Source organism: Panulirus ornatus, chromosome 64, assembly GCF_036320965.1.
Source record: "Panulirus ornatus isolate Po-2019 chromosome 64, ASM3632096v1, whole genome shotgun sequence".
NCBI classification, from domain to species: domain Eukaryota; kingdom Metazoa; phylum Arthropoda; class Malacostraca; order Decapoda; family Palinuridae; genus Panulirus; species Panulirus ornatus.
The window spans coordinates 2,360,997-2,380,831 of NC_092287.1; the positions used below are offsets into that span (position 1 = coordinate 2,360,997).

General features: G+C 42.3%; 1 protein-coding gene across 6 annotated transcripts in view; it reads right to left on the minus strand.

Annotated features, from left to right (window-relative positions):
• The window catches only part of LOC139746257 (integrin alpha-PS2-like), a 243,685-nt gene that overhangs the window by 20,130 nt on the left and 203,720 nt on the right, over positions 1-19,835 (minus strand). For all 6 annotated transcript variants that reach the window (XR_011712120.1, XM_071657283.1, XM_071657282.1 and 3 more), the window contains 8 exons: positions 16,170-16,272; positions 14,916-15,034; positions 14,019-14,161; positions 11,248-11,432; positions 10,398-10,540; positions 5,816-6,018; positions 1,988-2,219; positions 1,355-1,524 (listed from right to left, as the gene is read on the minus strand). Coding sequence is in view for 5 of the 6 variants with exons in the window: in XM_071657283.1 (XP_071513384.1) it covers positions 1,355-1,524; positions 1,988-2,219; positions 5,816-6,018; positions 10,398-10,540; positions 11,248-11,432; positions 14,019-14,161; positions 14,916-15,034; positions 16,170-16,272 (1,298 nt within the window). In the remaining variant the exon portion in view is untranslated. The remainder of the gene's footprint in view (positions 1-1,354; positions 1,525-1,987; positions 2,220-5,815; positions 6,019-10,397; positions 10,541-11,247; positions 11,433-14,018; positions 14,162-14,915; positions 15,035-16,169; positions 16,273-19,835) is intronic.

Genomic DNA, 19,835 nt, shown 5'->3' on the forward strand with positions numbered 1-19,835 from the left:
TGTTGGAACTACTATATCTTCAAACATACCCATTTTTGCCCTTCCAGATAATAATCTCTTTCCACACATTTTTCATCGCTCCTAAAACCTTTGCCCCTCATCCATCCCATTATGACTCGCTGCCATGTCCACTACAAGGTATATAAAACACTTCACTTCCTCCAATCTTTTCCACTCAAACTCATCCCAACTAACCTATCCCTCAACTCTGCTACACCTGATAACCTTGCTTTTATTTGTATTTACTCCCATCTTCCTCCTTTCACACACTCTTCCACACTCAGTCACCAACTTCAGTAGTTTCACACTGAAATCTGCCACCATTGCTGTATCACCAGCAAATGACAACTGATTCACTTCGATAAAATCTAATAATGGAGTGAAAGTATTTCAATAATTCCCTGAACAGCATACTAAAAGAGATAAAGGAACCCTGTCAACATAGAGATCATATGCTAGATTATAGATTCATGATAATTCATGGCAACACAGTTAAAGGTAGATACTGGAAATGGTCACTGAATCTGTGAGTAAAAAATACCACCAAACATGATTTCAGATTCTGTAAACAGAGACAGGTAGTGTTTAAACATGAAAGAGGGAATCAAGATATAAATCTCACCAATAAATCAATTTAGTGTGCAAAATGAAAGACAGGGAAAGTATAAGCACATCTCACTCATGTTTTAACTTCACAAAAATTACCAGAAATGATAAATACAGTGGAAGTCCTAGGTGACTCTGGTGTCATCATATGAAAAAATATCTGGACTGAGTTTTTAAGCAAAGATTTATAGCCAGAAACCAGTTTCATCTACCTATTTTGTACCATTTTCTTAAATTTTTCAATATTTCTTCATGAAACCCGATGTACCTGTTCTATCTTATGTAAAGAGGAATGGATTAAGGATGTCAGTGTAATGTATGGATTCCTACAAGAAAGAAAGATTTTTCCTTCTTTGGAATTTTTTAGGATGTACTGAATTATTTAAAGCAGGCCAAATCATAAGCAGCCTGTGTCAGGAATAGCCCATTCAAGGTTTTTGTCAAGGGAAACATACATAAGGAGTTACCCATGTCAGATGCATTCATTGTTAGAAACAGTTCATGTTATGAGAAACTCATGTCAAGAGAAGACTGTGCAAGTACCATCCCAAGCCAAAACAACTTCACGTCAAGAGCACTCTATATCAAAAGCAGACTTCTTCAAAAGAGTGTCAAAAGCAGTCAATACTGGGAGTCCATCTCATGAGTAGGCTGGGTCAAAAACAGCCAAAATGAGGACCAGTTCATACCAAATTTGTTCCATATCATGACAAATTTATGTCACAAGTAACGTATGTTGAAAACTTACCCGTAAAGAGTGAGATTTGTGTCAACATCAACATCCACAATTTTAACAGCAATATTGTCTCCCTGGGACCTGGGATCCTCATCGTTGGTACTGTTGGCTATCACTAAAAACTCAAAACGTGGCTCATCCAGTGATCCTGATTGCTGCTGGAATAATACAGTGAAGTGCACCTGTAAAGGAAGGAGAAATGCATGTGAGAGCATACACTTGATAATTCATGTTATATGAACATCAGCATTTCTGATATATCAGCAAGATCACTTTTCTAATGCCCATTTAATACTCGTCTTTATGTGAATTAATCATCATATTACTCCATCTTTACAATAATATCATGACCAGAAAGATAAAAGTTAACTCCACATCCTACTCATGATATCAAGGTTCTAATTCAGCTTAAAATATTTCATCTACATTCGAACTTCCTTTGCTAGAAAAGCAACTTTAACTACAAATTAATAATCATCCCCTAAAAAGTACTCAATATCATTCTATTAGATGGTAAAAGCATAGTCCAAACTTTTAGTTAATGAATAGCATAAATTCAGTAGATGTGATTCCCTGCAAGCAAAGACTCAAGTTTAATCAAATCCTTTATATGTGTCTATCAATACACACAGAAGTCCAACTTACACCTGTATGCATCGGTAGAGGATTGCCAACATCACAAATGAGGGTAGTACCAGAGTTAGTGGTCCGGGGAGAGCAGGTTGCTGAAGTATTGTCTTTGGCCACAAACTTATTGTAAAGGAGGCCAGGTGGGATATATAGGTATACCTTAGCCTCAAATGCATCCTCTGCATCATTGATCACTCTCACATCCACCTCAAGATGCTCTGTCTTGCGGAAGATGAAAGTGTCTGGCCTGAGGGTGTATTAAGGCTAACTATTAGTTCTGTAAAGTAATTCAGCATGTTTTACCTTTTAGAATATCATGTTAACTATGAAACTTATAATCATTTAGCTAAATGCATAAGCAAAACTGTCCACATAGTCTAAAAGAGATGAACAGATGAACTAGATCAAAATGCAGAGACCCTCTTCCATTAAAACCTCCAGAATTCAATTTTCAGATAAATCATAAACAGTTTGAAGAGTCAAATTTTCAATTGCTTCAGTCTTATCTGTTCATGACTTACAATTTTCAGTCAAGTCCTAACTATGTACTCTGTGTTCTTAATTCTTATACCTACATCTGAAGGTATAATTCCAGAGGTATAAGTTTGTTGAGTATTCCTGGGAAATAATATGGGAGGGTATTGATTGAGAGGGTGAAGGCATGTACAGAGCATCAGATTGGGGAAGAGCAGTGTGGTTTCAGAAGTAGTAGAGGAAGTGTGGATCAGGTGTTTGCTTTGAAGAATGTATGTGAGAAATACTGAGAAAAGCAAATGGATTTGTTTGTAGCATTTATGGAACTGGAGAAGGCATATGATAGAGTTGATAGAGATGCTCTGTGGAAGGTATTAAGAATATATGGTGTGGTAGGCAAGTTGTTAGAAGCAGTGAAAAGTTTTTATCGAGGATGTAAGGCATGGTAAGTGTAGGAAGAGAGGAAAGTGATTGGTTCTCAGTGAATGTTGGTTTGCGGCAGGGGTGTGTGATGTCTCCATGGTTGTTTAATTTGTTTATGGATGGGGTTTGTTAGGGAGAGGAATGCAAGAGTTTTGGAAAGAGGGGCAAGTATGCAGTCTGTTGTGGATGAGAGAGCTTGGGAAGTGAGTCAGTTGTTGTCCGCTGATGATACAGCGCTGGTGGCTGATTCATGTGAGAAACTGCAGAAGCTGGTGACTGAGTTTGGTAAAGTGTGTGAAAGAAGAAAGTTGAGAGTAAAAGTGAATAAGAGCAAGGTTATTAGGTACAGTAGGGTTGAGGGACAAGTCAATTGGGAAGTAAGTTTGGAGAAAACTGGAGGAAGTAAAGTGTTTTAGATATCTGGGAGTGGATTTGGTAGCGGATGGAACCATGGAAGCGGAAGTGAATCATAGGGTGGGGGAGGGTGGCAAAAGCTCTGGGAGCGTTGAAGAATGTATGGAAGTTGAGAACATTATTTCGGAAAGCAAAAATGGGTATGTTTGAAGGAATAGTGATTCCAACAATGTTATATGGTTGCGACGTGTGGGCTATAGATAGAGTTGTGTGGAGGGGGGTGGATGTGCTGGAAATGAGATGTTTGAGGACAATATGTGGTGTGAGGTGGTTTGATCGAGTAAGTAATAATAGGGTAAGAGATGTGTGGTAATAAAAAGTGTGTGGTTAAGAGAGCAGAAGAGGGTGTTTTGAAATGGTTTGGTCACATGGAGAGAATAAGTGAGGAAAGATTGACAACGAGGATATATGTGTCAGACGTGGAGGGAACGAGAAGTGGGAGACCAAACTGGAGGTGGAAAGATGGAGTGAAAAAAATTTGAATGATCGGGGCCTGAACATGCGTGCAAGGAATAGAGTGAATTGGAACAATGTGGTATACAGGAGTCGACGTGCTGTCAATGGATTGAACCAGGACATGTGAAGCATCTGGGGTAAACCATGGAAAGTTCTGTGGGGCCTGGATGTGGAAAGGGAGCTGTGGTTTCGGTGCATTATACATGACAGCTAGAGACTGAGTGTGAACAAATGTTGTCTTTTCCTAGTGCTACCTCGTGCACAAGCGGGTGGAGGGGGTTGTTATTTCATATGTGGCGGGGTGGCGATGGGAATGAACAAAGGCAGACAGTATGAATTATGTACATGTGTATATATGTATATGTCTGTGTGTGTATATATATGTATACGATGAGATGTATAGGTATGTATATTTGCGTGTGTGGACGTGTATGTATATACATGTGTATGTGGGTGGGTTGGGCCATTCTTTCATCTGTTTCCTTGCACTACCTAGCTAACGTGGGAGACAGCGACAAAGTAAAAAAAAAAAAAACCCTGAAGGGACCAATGGTTTTTTACTTACTAAAGGCATGTACAGGTATCATATGTCAAGTTCATTTCTAATTTGCCCACTGAATCATTCTCAAAGCTAAGTTACCAATAGATAACCATCACAGGAATATGTATCTTTAATGTATAGAAACATGCACATCAGTAAAAGGGTTGCTTTGTTTACAATGAATGGTATCACTATAAACTTGTTTTCACATTTATGTGATTTCAACATCCACCTCCTTCACTTATCATTAAAGTGACCTATAGATGCTTCAATCCAACTCCTCTTGATTCAGAAAAAAAATGTATTAACTACATAAAATAACTGTGGTAACTTCCATATGATTCCACCATGGTTCAGCAGTAATATGTACTTATCCTAACTAATTCTCAACTCATACTTACTTCATACTAATCATGCACATAACCACTTACACTAGGACTGATTCCTTGATTAAAGCTACTAACAGCATTCAAAAGTTTTCAGTGAACACCACAAAGAATCAAAGCTACCTAAAGTGCTTTCCTCCTAACTTTATCATATTCCTTTCTGAAACCAATAAATGCTGCATATAACTTCTTTTCATTAAAACTCTTTAATGCACTGCCCCATTTGGTCTATGTACCCTCTTTCCTTTCTAAATCCACAGCTTTGGTCACTTACAAGGGGTTCACTCATCCTTTTCATACTGTCAATCTCACAATGCACCTCATAATGTGGACTTGGGAGTGTTGGATTTCAGTCCCTTAAATTTAGCAAATAGGATAATACACACTTTGTCAAAGGATTTTTGAAATCATCTCTGCTTTTCTGTTGTAGTAAGTTTGTTATGCTGGCTGAGTCCACATTGTATATCAGTGTAAGTTTGTCAATCCTGCATCTCTACGAGAAGCAGAGGGTGGAAAACAGCTTAAAGTAGATGTATTACGACAAAATCTGTAAGGATGCATATGGGGAGCTGAATGCTAGGCATGATATATCAGTGAGGAATGATATACAAGTTTATCGGTTTCCTGACATATCTATTAAACTTGAAATGCCTAAGTCATCTTTGCTTATGACTGTAGACATCCAAGATTAACCTTTCTACTGGCTATTCATAGTTGGTTGCAGATGATAAGCAAAAGCCTTAAAACTTTCTTTTGTTAGTTGTCTGTGTATGTTGAATGAAAAATACATTTAACTTTACCATTTAGTTGAAAGAAAATCTTCCATAAATAGATATGATGGAAATCAGTCTTTAAGATAAAAGTATTCAAATAACATGGTTCATACTGAACATTTGGATGAATTAGAAATATGGTGAAATGAAGACCAGATGAATGAGGGATTAGTACAATAAGGATACTTTAGCTGAGATACCTTACATAAGGAGTGAAGTTCCAAGGATATAAATCAATAAACAATATCATAAAGTCATGTAAATTTAAAAAACAAAGATGAATTAAACAGACTTGTGACAAAGATATACACATATTAAAAAGGCCTGTGAACATATGACACAAAGCTATTAGAAAGATAAAATGGCAGACTCTTACGCAGTGAAGGAGAGGATGAGATCAGGAATGCATACATCATCATCACCACAGTTCTTCTTAATGCTAATGGAGTCTGATATGCTGAGTTCTTGCCTCTGGTTCAGAATGGGTGTGAGGGAGCGAGGAAGCCGGCGGTATGAGGGCTCTACTAGATCAATCTTGGCCTCTGCACTTAGAGGGGTAAGTTTATCTCTAATTGTTGGCTGCAGGAGAAAACATTAAGAGAATTGCAATAAAATATCATAGTGTACATTGTCTTACATGAAGTGTGGTGATGTGAGTTTGTCCTTGTGGGGTGAGTGTCGGATACTTGATGTGTGAGCATTTGCTGTCATAGGTGTAAATGGAGCAACTTGGGCATGAAGGGATTTGTGTTGTGAAGTCGAAGGAATAGGATATTTCCAGAAGAAAGATGAGGAAGTGTAACTTGTGCATGTCAAGGGAGAGTGAATTAAGATGTATGTGTGTCCGGTGGAGTGGAGTTTAAGATTGTGCTGGGAGGGCATGAGTTCAGAACTTGTTTAGTTTTGATGAGATAGTACTGTGCATGTTTTGTCAATGTTGTTTTTACTGAGAGATGGGGAGGGAACATACCAGTACAGGTTGCTGAAGTGAGGCAAGGATAAACTTAATTTTGCTTGTGGGTTGACAGTTAGTTATGAAGTTGCTTGGATGGGGGGATCTAGAACTGCTGCAAAGAACTGGGTACTGAGCAGGTTCACATAGGATTATACTGAAAGTGTTCTCTGTTTTGTTGTGCAGGTATTGAATGTTTGTGGCAGCTAAACAACTTCTGTGGTGTAGCAGTTAGAGTTCCTGACATGATGCATTCACGGGCTGTATTGAGTTAGAAGGCATAAGTTCGAATCCTGGTTGCGGCAGTCAGTCCACAGTCAACCAAGCTGTTCTTGTCCATACCCTAGGGATTAGTCATTGAAATGGGTAAGTAGCTTAGGCTAGAGAATATCTATATGCATATTGTGTTAACGAGGTGGCCTTGATTAGGGCTTCAGTTCCTCATAATAGCTATATATTGAAGGTTTGTTGAATGTGTTTGATGATAGAGTGGCAGATACAGGGTGTTTTGGTCAAGGTGGTGTGCAAAGTGAGAGGGTTAGGGAAAATGATTTGGTAAACAGAGAAGAGGTAGTAAAAGCTTTGCGGAAGATGAAAGCCGGCAAGGCAGCAGGTTTGGATGGTATTGCAGTGGAATTTATCAAAAAAGGGGGTGACTGTATTGTTGACTGGTTGGTAAGGTTATTCAATGTATGTATGGTTCATGGTGAGGTGCGTGAGGATTGGCGGAATGCGTGCATTGTGCCACTGTATAAAGGCAAAGGGGATAACAGTGAGTGCTCAAATTACAGAGGTAAAAGTTTGTTGAGTATTCCTGGTAAATTTTATGGGAGGGTATTGATTGAGAGGGTGAAGGCATGTACAGAGCATCAGAATGTATGTGAGAAATACTTAGAAAAGCAATTGGATTCGTATGTAGCATTTATGGATCTGGAGAAGGCATATGATAGAGTAGATAGAGATGCTCTGTGGAAGGTACTAAGAATATATGGTGTGGGAGGCAAGTTGTTAGAAGTAGTGAAAAGTTTTTATCGAGGATGTAAGGCATGTGTGCATGTAGGAAGAGAGGAAAGTGATTGGTTCTCAGTGAATGTAGGTTTGCGGCAAGGGTGTGTGATGTCTCCATGGCTGTTTAATTTGTTTATGGATGGGGTTGTTAGGGAGGTGAATGCAAGAGTTTTGGAAAGAGGGGCAAGTATGCAGTCTGTTGGGGATGAGAGAGCTTGGGAAGTGAGTCAGTTGTTGTTCACTGATGATACAGCGCTGGTGGCTGATTCGTGTGAGAAACTACAGAAGCTGGTGACTGAGTTTGGTAAAGTGTGTGAAAGAAGAAAGTTGAGAGTAAATGTGAATAAGAGCAAGGTTATTAGGTACAGTAGGGTTGAGGGTCAAGTCAATTGGGAAGTAAGTCTGAATGGAGAAAAACTGGAGGAAGTAAAGTGTTTTAGATATCTGGGAGTGGATCTGGCAGCGGATGGAACCATGGAAGCGGAAGTGAATCATAGGGTGGGGGAGGAGGCGAAAATTCTGGGAGCCTTGAAGAATGTGTGGAAGTCGAGAACATTATCTCGGAGTGCAAAAATGGGTATGTTTGAAGGAATAGTGGTTCCAACAATGTTGTATGGTTGCGAGGCATGGGCTATGGATAGAGTTGTGTGCAGGAGGGTGGATGTGCTGGAAATGAGATGTTTGAGGACAATGTGTGGTGTGAGGTGGTTTGATCGAGTAAGTAATGTAAGGGTAAGAGAGATGTGTGGAAATAAAAAGAGCGTGGTTGAGAGAGCAGAGGAGGGTGTTTTGAAATGGTTTGGCCACATGGAGAGAATGAGTGAGGAAAGATTGACCAAGAGGATATATGTGTCGGAGGTGGAGGGAACGAGGAGAAGTGGGAAACCAAATTGGAGGTGGAAAGATGGAGTGAAAAAGATTTTGAGTGATCGGGGCCTGAACATGCAGGAGGGTGAAAGGCGGGCAAGGAATAGAGTGAATTGGATCGATGTGGTATACCGGGGTCGATGTGCTGTCAATGGATTGAATCAGGGAATGTGAAGCGTCTGGGGTAAACCATGGAAAGTTCTGTGGGGCCTAGATGTGGAAAGGGAGCTGTGGTTTCGGAGCATTATTACATGACAGCTGGAGACTGAGTGCGAACGAATGGGGCCTTTGTTGTCTTTTCCAAGAGCTACCTTGCACACATGAGGGGGGAGGGGGATGTTATTCCATGTGTGGTGAGGTGGCGATGGGAATGAATAAAGGCAGACAGTGTGAATTGTGTGCATGTGTATATATGTATATGTCTGTGTGCGTATATATATGTGTGTACATTGAGATGTATGGGTATGTATATTTGCGGGTGGAGACGTGTATGTATATACATGTGTATGGGGGTGGGTTGGGCCATTTATTTCGTCTGTTTCCTTGCGCTAACTCGCAAACGCGGGAGACAGTGACAAAGCAAAATAATAATAATAATAATAATAATAATAATAATAATAATAATAATATATAATTCTCTTTTTTTACATATTTCCTGCATTAGTGAGGTATTGTCAAGAACAGGTGACAGAACCTTAACAGGGAAAAATCCTCACTTGGCCCTCCTCTGTTCCTTCTTTTGGAAAAGTAAAAACATGAGGGGAGGATTTCCAGCCTCCTGATCCCACCTCTGTTTGTCACCTTGTACGACAAGCAGGGAATACGTGGGAAGTATTCTTTCTATGGGTGTTTAAGTATATATGTGTATATATGAGAAAATGGGCAATTCTTCATTTGTTTCCTGGCGCTACCTTGCTGATGTGAGAAACAGCGATCAAGTATACTAAGTAATGAAAGAGTAAGAGAAATGTGTGGAAATAAATCGTGTGGTTGAGAGAGCAGAAGATAGCGTGCTGAAATGGCTTGGACATATGGAAAGAATGAGTAAGGAAAGATTGACAAATATATGTGTCAGGGGTGGAGGGAACAAGAAGTGGGATACCAAATTGGGGTGGAAAAATGGAGTGAAAAAATTTTGAGGGATCCTGAACATACAGGAGGGTGAGAGGCAAGCAAGGAATAGAGTGAATTGGAACGATGTGGTATATTAGGGTCAACAACCTGTCAATGGGCTGAACAAGGGCATGTGAAATGTCTGGGGTGAACAATGGAAAGGTCTATGGGGCCTGGATGTGAATAAGGAACTATGGTTTTGGTGCATTACACATGACAGCTAGAGAATGAGTGTGAACCACTGTGGTCTTTTTGTCTATTTCCCTGGCACTATTTCCTTTGTGGCAGGGTAGCAACAGAAATGGATGAAAGCCAGCAAGTATGAATATGTACATGTGTATATATGTGTATGTCTGTTATGTGTATGTATATATATTTATACGTTGATATGTATGTATATGTGTGAGTATGGGCGTTTATGTATATAAATGTGTATACAAGTATATGGGCCCAACACAGGCTGTGATAAAAGCTCATTATCTCCCTAAAAGAAGTCTTCATGATCCTAGGGAAGATCTAGTACATCCACACACTTAACAATACTGAAGATATGATACCATCCTCCACCCAGTGAAATTGTAAGCCTTAGCATATCCTAAATCCTGACATACTGGAGGGCTAAGTTCCTTCCAACACAATTCTAAATGTATGAGGGAGGGAAAAACTCAGACCTTTCCCACACCTGGCAATATCATCTTTTGGAGGGCTTACCAGTTTCCACACCTAAAATCATCATTCCTAGGGTAGAGTCAGCACCAAATATCCAGCAGTATCACCTGAGAAAATGATCAGCATATTCACATCATCTTACCTTCTGACTTCATTCTACTTCCTAGCTTTCCTATAAAAATATCCTTCAGGCATACAAATACTGTAAGATATTTTTCCTTCCTCCTTCCGTCTAGTGTGTTGATAGAAGGAGTGAAGGTGGGAAGACTGCCTTGCTTTGCTATCTTTTTCTTTTACTGCTTTTAAGGGAACATTACTTTTTTTGTTAAGTATATACAGTGTGCCTTACCCGAACATACACCTGATGTGTCTTGCAGAATGGAATTTCTTTCTCTATTTGGAACCTTTCCTTCTTATCTCGCAGATTAGTGCTCATGAAGAAAAGACGAGGCTCACTCACCCCAGGGTCCAGCATATATTCCACATCAAGTTCTGTGATATAAGGACATTAGCATATTCTTAAACAATCAGGATTTTTCAGAGATTACAGTAAAATAAACATGAAATTTTTAGACAAGACTTGTTAAACATTTCATTGTTTACAATGTGATCCATAGCTAGTTTCATAAGATAAGGGAACTTTCTCATTAATTACAGTCAATCATATTTAAGTTTGTCCGGAAATAATCAATGAAGTTCTTCCAAACATGAGTTTGAAAATAAAAATATCAAAACTAAGTATTCAGGTAAGTGTCTGAGATTTCTCAAATAAAGGCTAATGCAGCAATGTGTTCAATTTACAATGAGAATTCAAACTTCTTGTATGTAAGTTCTCAAAATGTATGTAGACTGAGACTAAACTAAAGTAAATCAAAGAAAGCATTTACACAATACTTGAATTTAAGCAAAGAGCAAAACTTTATTATGTAACAATCATCATTATGATATCACATATCTATTAGCAGGGCTAACATGTCTTCCAATTATCATGTAAATCATTTATTGTTTTTTATTGTTATGCAACTGGGAGACAGCGACAAAGTATAATAATAATTATTATGATATCACATATCTATTAGCAGGGCTAACATGTCTTCCAATTATCATGTAAATCATTTATTGTTTTTTATTGTTATGCAACTGGGAGACAGCGACAAAGTATAACAATAATGATAATATACCATTATCACAAGACTTACCAATATCTACAGGGATACCAAGTCCTCCATAGCTGACACAGAATTCTAAATCAACACACGGGATAGATCTTCCACTTTGCGTCTGACAACTGGTTTCAAAGTTATTCCCACTCCCTATCGTAATGGTCTTATTCTCCGTCAGAAAGGCTAGGGTGTGATTGAATAAGTTCACGATGGGTCGAGACCTGTGAAAATGATTTATCTGTTAGTTTTATGGAAAAAAAAAAAAATAGCATTCAAGAACATTTCTGTGCAACTGATGTGTACACATTGTCAGCAAGTGTATATAATAATACTACTACTACTACTACTGATAATAAAAATAATGGTAATAATAACATTAACAAGAGAGAATAAGTTAGGAGAGGTTGACATGGGAGATGCATGTGTCAGAAGTGGAGGGGACCAGCAGATGGGGACATCAAATTGGAGATGGCAAGACAAGGTGAAAAAGATTTAGGGTGATCGAGGCCTGAACGTGTAAGACAGTGAAATTCATGCGAACGATAGGGTGAAATGGAACAAAGTGGTGTAACGGGGTTGACATACTGTCCATGGAATGAACCAGGCAGGGGTGTATCTAGGGGAAATAGCGCTTATGACACTGAAATTGCGCCCCTGGCTTGATTGAAAATGTACATACAGTGGATGTATATAAAAATATATACAGTGTAATCATAATGTTGAAGTTAGGCCAAACTTAAATTTACACAAACTCTTAAAATCTTATTTGATCCAAATTGTAACGTAAAAGCGGCAATGCAACTGATAGTAGCAAAATATTACTATAGCTCAAAAGTAGGCGAGTTTCTTTTTTATCTCACAAAACCAAACCGTTAAAAATGTGTCAGCATGTGTCAAAACACAAACCTGTTGAGTGGCACCCCACTTCAAGTGGCGCCCAGGGCACCTGCCCTACCCTAGATACGCCACTGGAACCAGGGCATGTGAAGCAGCCGGGACAACCATGAAAAGGTCTTCAGGATTTAAAGACTTTGCTTTCGGTGCATTGTATACGGCAGCTTGAGAATGGGATATGTTAAAATGGCATTTGGAGGTGTGGTAGTGATGGGTGATGTCTAACACAAAACAGGATAGTGTGATTCATGCTTGTATGGAGAATGTGGTTTGTGATGGCTATATTTCTTGTGGGATTAAGTTTAAGACTAAGTTGGGAGGCCGGGTGTCTAGCCGTAGTCAGAGCAGTTTGGTATGTATGTGTTTTGTCAGTATTGTATTTGCTTGGGGTGGCAGGGATGTGAGAGTAGAGGTTACTGAAGTGTGAGGCAGGGGTATGCCTTTTATTTCAACTTATGGGAGTTGGTAATTAGTTACAAAGTGGTTTGGGAGGGAGGGGAGAACTGAGTGCCAAGCATGTTGAAGTGGGACTGTTTTGGGAAGATCAATGTTTCATTGTGAAGGTGTTATGTACATGTGGCTGCTAGCTACGCTGCCAGTAATTGTCCTGTGCACTATTTTGTGAGGTTGGCAGCGTCTTCATATTTGCGTATGAGTGGGTGGAATACTAAGACAGTGAGGCATAGTTTAAAGAGGAACAGATGAACTGCTTGCATCGAATGTTGGGCGATTCTTTTCCTTGTCCATATCTGATGCCGGTTAATGTTCTATGGGCAAATGATTTATGTGTTGCCTTTGTGTTAATGTTAGTGATAGTAGGAGTAAAAGTCATGCGTACGTGTTTTGTATGTGATGCCTAGAAATGTCGGTGTTTTGTTTAGCGGGAACAAATGTCCATTTAAGGTGACTGGAGAGGGTGCTGGATTCATAGCTGTCTGGGGGTTGAGTGATTGAATGCTTCTGTGGAGATACAGATGCTCTGTTCTTTGGAAGTCATTGTTCCACTTGTATATTTCGTTGTGCTGCAGTCTGACGTTGTTACTGTGGTGCCAAGGTCTGCGACATGATTACGAGATCGTCTGCATATGAAAGGACTTCATGTTGAGGCTTGCTTGGTGCAATGGGAAGTTGCGTACCATGATAAGGAAGAAAGTCGGAGAAAGAACTGCTCTTTGGGGGATTCCATTGTAGAGCTTAAGGTATTAGGGATGAAGCTGCTGTGAGTGGCATGGTGGCTGGCCATGATATAAGCCAACAATTTTTGGTCATTGTTTTGGAGTGTGGGGTCAAGAAGTTTTTGAGCGAGGATGTGTTGGATGATCGCGAAAAGCGCTTTGTTGATGTCTGCTACCACTAGAACTGTGCAGGAGAGGAACTATGGCTCGTTGAATCAATCTAGAATGTGTTATGAGAGGTCAGTGTGTGTGTGTGTGTGTGTGTGTGTGTGTGTGTAGTGTGGTGAGGTGGGTGAGCGTTCAGAAGCCATGCTGGGTCTGAGAAGGTGAGATGTTTTGTTTGGTTCTGTGGTGGATAATTTTCCACTGGGTTTGGATACTGAGGCTAGACGTGGTAGGGCAGCAGATGAAGGTTTAGGTTCCTCGGATGGTTTTAGGATTGGTATAATAGTGGAAAGTTTCCGGATGTTTGGGATTTTGTGATGTAGCCAGGAGTACTTGAAGATATCTGTATAATCCTGTATTAAAAAGCATCAACATCTCTTCAATTTCATTAGTAATTTCCAGTGGGGTCACTATCTTAAAAAAAAAAAGTTTCAGGAATAAAATACTGACACTTAATTGTCTAAGCTGTAAAACTATACTGCATATAAGCACTATATAAAGCATTCAGTTGTCTGTGCCATCACAGCTACCACCAAAAAAAGGAGACAACGAGACAATGTTTTTGGTTCTTACTTTAAGAGAACGGCGGCGTTGGAGAGGTAGGCCCCCACCAGGAGGTCAGGGTAAAGGTTGTTGTCCATGTCCATCCCACCCGAGAGTGACCACCCGAAGGTCGAGATGGTGAGTCCTCGTGACACGTCACTGGCATAAATGACCTTCAGGAGAGAGGGTTATCACAAGTCTCACTAGACGGTTTACAACCACCGTACATGTTTGTTCGTCACAAAATAATCATCTTAAACACTCACCCTAGTTGTCATAGTACAATTCCACACTTCTTTGGACTTGAACTTTAAGAAGTAAATACCGCAGTCAACAAAGAAATGCCGATAAGAGTAAGAGTCTCAGACTGGCTTATAAATAAGGCCAGTCAGTATAGCTAACGTCTACTGATACTGGGGTCGCCCCTGGGGACGTCTACCGATACTGGGGTCGCCCCTGGGGACGTCTACCGATACTGGGGTCGCCCCTGGGGACGTCTACCGATACTGGGGTCGCCCCTGGGGACGTCTACTGATACTGGGGTCGCCCCTGGGGACGTCTACTGATACTGGGGTCGCCCCTGGGGACGTCTACTGATACTGGGGTCGCCCCTGGGGACGTCTACTGATACTGGGGTCGCCCCTGGGGACGTCTACTGATACTGGGGTCGCCCCTGGGGACGAAGGCAAGTCACCAATACCTCAGGCGGGCTGGCCTGTTGTCAAGAGCCGTGGGGCTTTACCGCAGTGGATGTCGTTAACAATTTACCTACAGACCAGATGAATGATGAATAACTGTACGAGTTATACACTGTCTGGCATCAATGGAAGGGGGGGAGGTGGGAGGCTGGCTGAACCAGCAGCTAACTACCACGACACCATTAAGGAATCTACGATTACACCACTGGTTTCAAAAAAACCGTCTCACCTGTGAGGGTGTTTTCATTGTGTCAGTTATCAGTTCACCGCTGGTGATGAGGAAGCCGTGGTAGATGAAGACAGCACCATTCCCATCTTCTCCCCCGTACGGCGCTCCAACTGCCAGGTCTGTCAAAGAAAATGGAAAACGGAGGTCCTCAAAGAAGTTTTTTTTTTTCCAACATGAGTCAGATAATTATGATACAGTCATTCATGTATATGATTACATGTGTAAAGTTCTTCTGATGCAGTAATTCCAAATCGTCATTTGGAGGTAATTTTTTTTTTTTTTTCATGTATTCTTACTTCAAGTTACATAGTGACATTTTCTGGACGTTACACACAACACGGATAGATAGCTTTGCCACAGATCTGGTAAACACGAATTGTTCTCAGAATATATCAATTTTTCTTCCACTGCAGCCAACGTATGGCACAAGTAAACCGTAACTTAATGGGTTCGAAAGAAAAACGAAACAGGGATAAATATGAAGTCCTTTGGTGTACACAAACCTAAGTCACAAAGGGGAAGAGATCAATGGAAGAAGGAAAAAGTCAAAAGGAGAAAAAAATGACATAATTTGACTGTACAGGTAAAGAAGGAAATATCATAACTGAATCATCTTCATGTGGCTCGTCTCCACACGGAATCTATGGGAAGCAGCAGCCAGTCCCACGATTCTGTGAGGAATTAATGTAAGGAAAACACCTGTTAGTGAACACGTCACGACCATCACCGTCATTGAAGAACATCCAGGATGAACACTGCATCACAAGAAGATGATGTTCTTGAACAGTTAGGAAGACAAAATAAGGATCGATTACTCCATGTCCCAGTGGACTGGCATGGAGGGAAAGTGAGCCAACAAAGGTGAATAGATCAGTGACCATGAGGTCATATCCTATCTCTCAAATCAGGTAGAATTCCTCTAGAGACAGCAGGCGCAAAGGAAAGGTCACAACAAGAAGAAAGAATGCAAAAGACCAGCGGTCACCCTTGTTACGTTTTCTGCAAGGACACATACTTCCTGTTCTTCGAGTCAAGTCATGAAAGGACTTCACTCTGCATGTACGTACGTAACCTTGCTCATAAGACGCATGTCCCTTGAGGCATGGCGAAGGTCGAGGAGGATTTTCCCAAGTGTACTGAAGAGCCGAAGACAGACAGACAGAGTCAAACAGTCAGTGAACACGAGCGACGACGCACCAAGGAACCATCCCACATAACATAACATAACATAACATGTGATCTGTAGCCACTCACCTGCGAAGCCATCCATGTCAATGTCACCCAGGCCAGTGACGGAGAGACCAAAGCGACCTCGGCTGACCTCTCCAGTGAAGGTGACCACCTGCCTGAAGCGATGCTGGGGATACCTACGGGAAGAAAACGGGGAGGGGTCAGAGAAAACGACTTTAAAAAAAAAAAATCTGAGAAGAAAATGAGGAAAGAATTATATTTCGAGTGTACCTTACAGTTCGTATATACCTTATCACTGGTCCTCGCCCCCTCAACCTCAGCTTGCTATCATGCATCCCTGCGTGTAACAAGGTCATCTGCTGACCCTGATATCTACCCTGCACATGATTTTTAATCCTGGATATTCTGGTTGGCCTCCAGGGTTAGTGGGCAACCCACATCCTTTATGAAGACCTCCTGCCGTTTTCTGTGGCGTTTCTTTACCATACCAACAACAGGCTGGACAGATCTCTTTTTGAGGGGGGTCCTTGATATTCACAATATTTCTTTTTTTTATCAATAACGTTTTCGTATAAGATCTCTCTGCTCCTTAGTCTATGCCACTTACTCGTTCTACCTAGCCTCTCAGCTCAAGTTCTGCCAAAGTGAAATAAAGTCTGAGCAGTAGACACAAAAACTGTGGTTGTTGACAGGACAAATATGATGTGTACAGTGGGACTGAGCGGAAGTCAGCCTTGATTAAACCAGGTCAAAAACTGTCACACGTCACACTTAAGACGACTCACACCTTGGTAATCACACCTTACTACAAGCCTGAGCGAGTCCACACTGTGTTGTACACACTGGAAAATATACTGTCAAGGTGTAGTAGGTCTGTAAATGTCATTGTAAATGATGAAAATGTAGGTACCTTACTGTCACTGTAAATGATCAAGATGTAGGTACCTTATTGTCATTGTAAATGATCAAGATGTAGGTACCTTACTGTCACTGTAAATGATCAAGATGTAGGTACCTTAGTGTCACTGTAAATGATCAAGATGTCCAGATGGAACCTTTCACCCACTATGGAAGAAGAGGCATTTTGTATGCCTGTCATACGTCCTCGGGAGGCCACTCTTAGCACCTGATGACCATCCTACGAGGCAACCAGAACGACACGAGTCGACCGTTACAACTTGTGTGAGTGAGAGAGAGAGATCGTCTCTCGCATGAAACATACCATCACCCTCAAATGGGCGGGAGGCGACGGGATGGCACATCACCAACCTCACCTTCTAGTGTGGGGGGGGGGAGACACTGGCTCTCTTCCTCTCCGGTCGCCATCAAGACCACGGTTACTCTCCCAGCTGGCTGCCAGAGACCACTGTTACTCTCCCAGCTGGCTGCCAGTCCGACCTCACGTGACCCATGTCCACACGTAACGACGACTTCATTAGTGACACACAGGGCGGCATCTGCCTGGGGGCATCCCCACTATGACTCGCCCACGTCCTGCACCTGTGAGTAGGTCGCCTGGTGATGGTGACCTGCTGCAGGTCCCCTGATGGTGATGGTAACCTGCTGCAGGTCGCCTGGTGATGGTGACCTGCTGCAGGTCCCCTGATGGTGATGGTGACCTGCTGCAGATCCCCTGGTGATGACCTGTAGCAGGTCTTGTCTACCATGACCTCTGGGTGTTGCCTCCCTCCACCTGTCCATATCTACGTCATCAGTCCGGCTCAACAACCTTAACGATAAAAGGTTGTGATCAACTCACCCCTTACTCTTCGCTGTTCCAGTGGGGTGGAAATGCTCGTGACACAGGGTGTGGCTGCACCCCAGGGGTCGTAGAGAGAGAGAGAGAGAGAGAGAGAGAGAGAGAGAGAAGGGGGGGGCGAGACCCCAGTGTAAGTGGTGTTAAATATAAAACAGTGGGAGGACGGCGTCTGACGACACTGCTGACACTTTAATAACACTGGCTGACGGCTGACAGCCATAATACCACCCATGACGGCTGACATCTAGACGTGTAATCTCCCCTTACATCCCCCACCCCACCATCACCGGCTGACACCTCACGTGAGTGTAAATCAAATTATGACTCACAATATGAGTACAACTCACTCAGGGGAAAAATGTATAGGGGGGGGGGGGATGGGAAAATATAAGGGGAGAATATGTAGGAAGAAATGAAGACAAGAAGAGAAAGAAAAAAATATATATATCTTTCTTGGTCTCCCCTTTGCTGATAGAACCAGTGTTGCCAACGTACTGGCCAGGAGGATGACCAACAGACCGCAGATTGGTAACGCCGTCTGCGTTCCCAGCCAGACCCGTGCGTATAATGTCGGACGGTGGTCCGTGACTTCAGGGAAAGAGTACGTTGTGAACTTTAACATCATCCCCGTCACTGAGACCTCTGAGTACCGGCGTTCCCTGCCGTCAGACCTGACCTTCAAGGAGTAAGGTCAACGAGCAGGGTCATTATCACCCGAGGGTCGTCCCTTCGTCGTCCTCAAGGGTCGCACGATGTCGTCCTTGAGACAATGACCAGGGTCTGGAGAGGGTGCGTGGCGGACCATCAGATGCTGAAAGAAGGCTTTTCTGTAACACTGCCTTCACGAGCATTCATCGCCGGGTTCCCACATTTCCTTCCAAAACTTCCATCAAAAGGCGGGCGGGCCTTTTCTTTCTTTCATTCTTCCATCCTTTTTGAAAGAGATCACTACGAAAGAATTCCATGACAGAAGCTCTCGAAGAATGAATGCCGAGGGGCTTCCTTCATCAACCCCGCCCTCAAAGGACGTTTCTTTCGACGAGCCTCCATCAGGGATTTCTTTCGCTTCCATCACCCATCTCTTCATGACGGAGAGCGTCGACCAAGACACCAGCAAAAAGCTTGGGTGGCTGGAGAGGGTATGGGGGAGGGAGGATGTTCCGACGCCACCTTCTCCCTGGCCTGCAGGACCTCCCGTCATGCCAGTCATTAGTTACCCCAGCCAATGAACCGCTCTGGGGGAGGAATTTCACGACTCATCAGCGGTCACAATGTACGGCAGGGGCGCGCGGGGGCCGGCGGCCTCTTGCGCTCCAGACGAAGATGTCGCTGGGAAAGTCTTCATCAGACGCGCCACCGTCGCGTTGCCGCGAGTGATCCTCCTCCGCTCTCAATTTCCCATCAGCTTCGCTTTCTCGTCGGGCCAAGTTTTCTTTTCTCTCCTCCTGTATATAGACATTTTTTCCTGAGTGGGGGAGGGAGAGAGGGTGTGGGTGTGTGTGTGTGTGTCTTTTGTTAACACCCGAGCATGACTAAATGTCTTTGTGCGCCGGTCCCTTCCCCGTGGGTGGACGCGGGCGGAGCTAATGTCTTCATTCCAAGACCTGCAACACATAACTCGTCGTGCACCTACCTACATGACACACACACACACACACACACACACACACACACACACAAGCGCGCGCGTCTCAAGCGATTCCCCCTTCTACACAACACGCTGGGGATCTTTTATGTGAGGCGCAGCGCCATCAAACATCACCACCACCGTACAGTTAAACACACAGTTAACATGTTAATTACACACGAGAGTCTGGGGTCTGTACTTCCCTCTGTGTACACACATTTCGACCCCTGGGTTCTGGATGTGTTGACCATAGCACCTGACAGAAAACCACAATAGGAGAACTAGAGGTTATAACAGAGTGACTGATTGTTACAACCAGTTGTAAATCAAGGTGAGTACACTT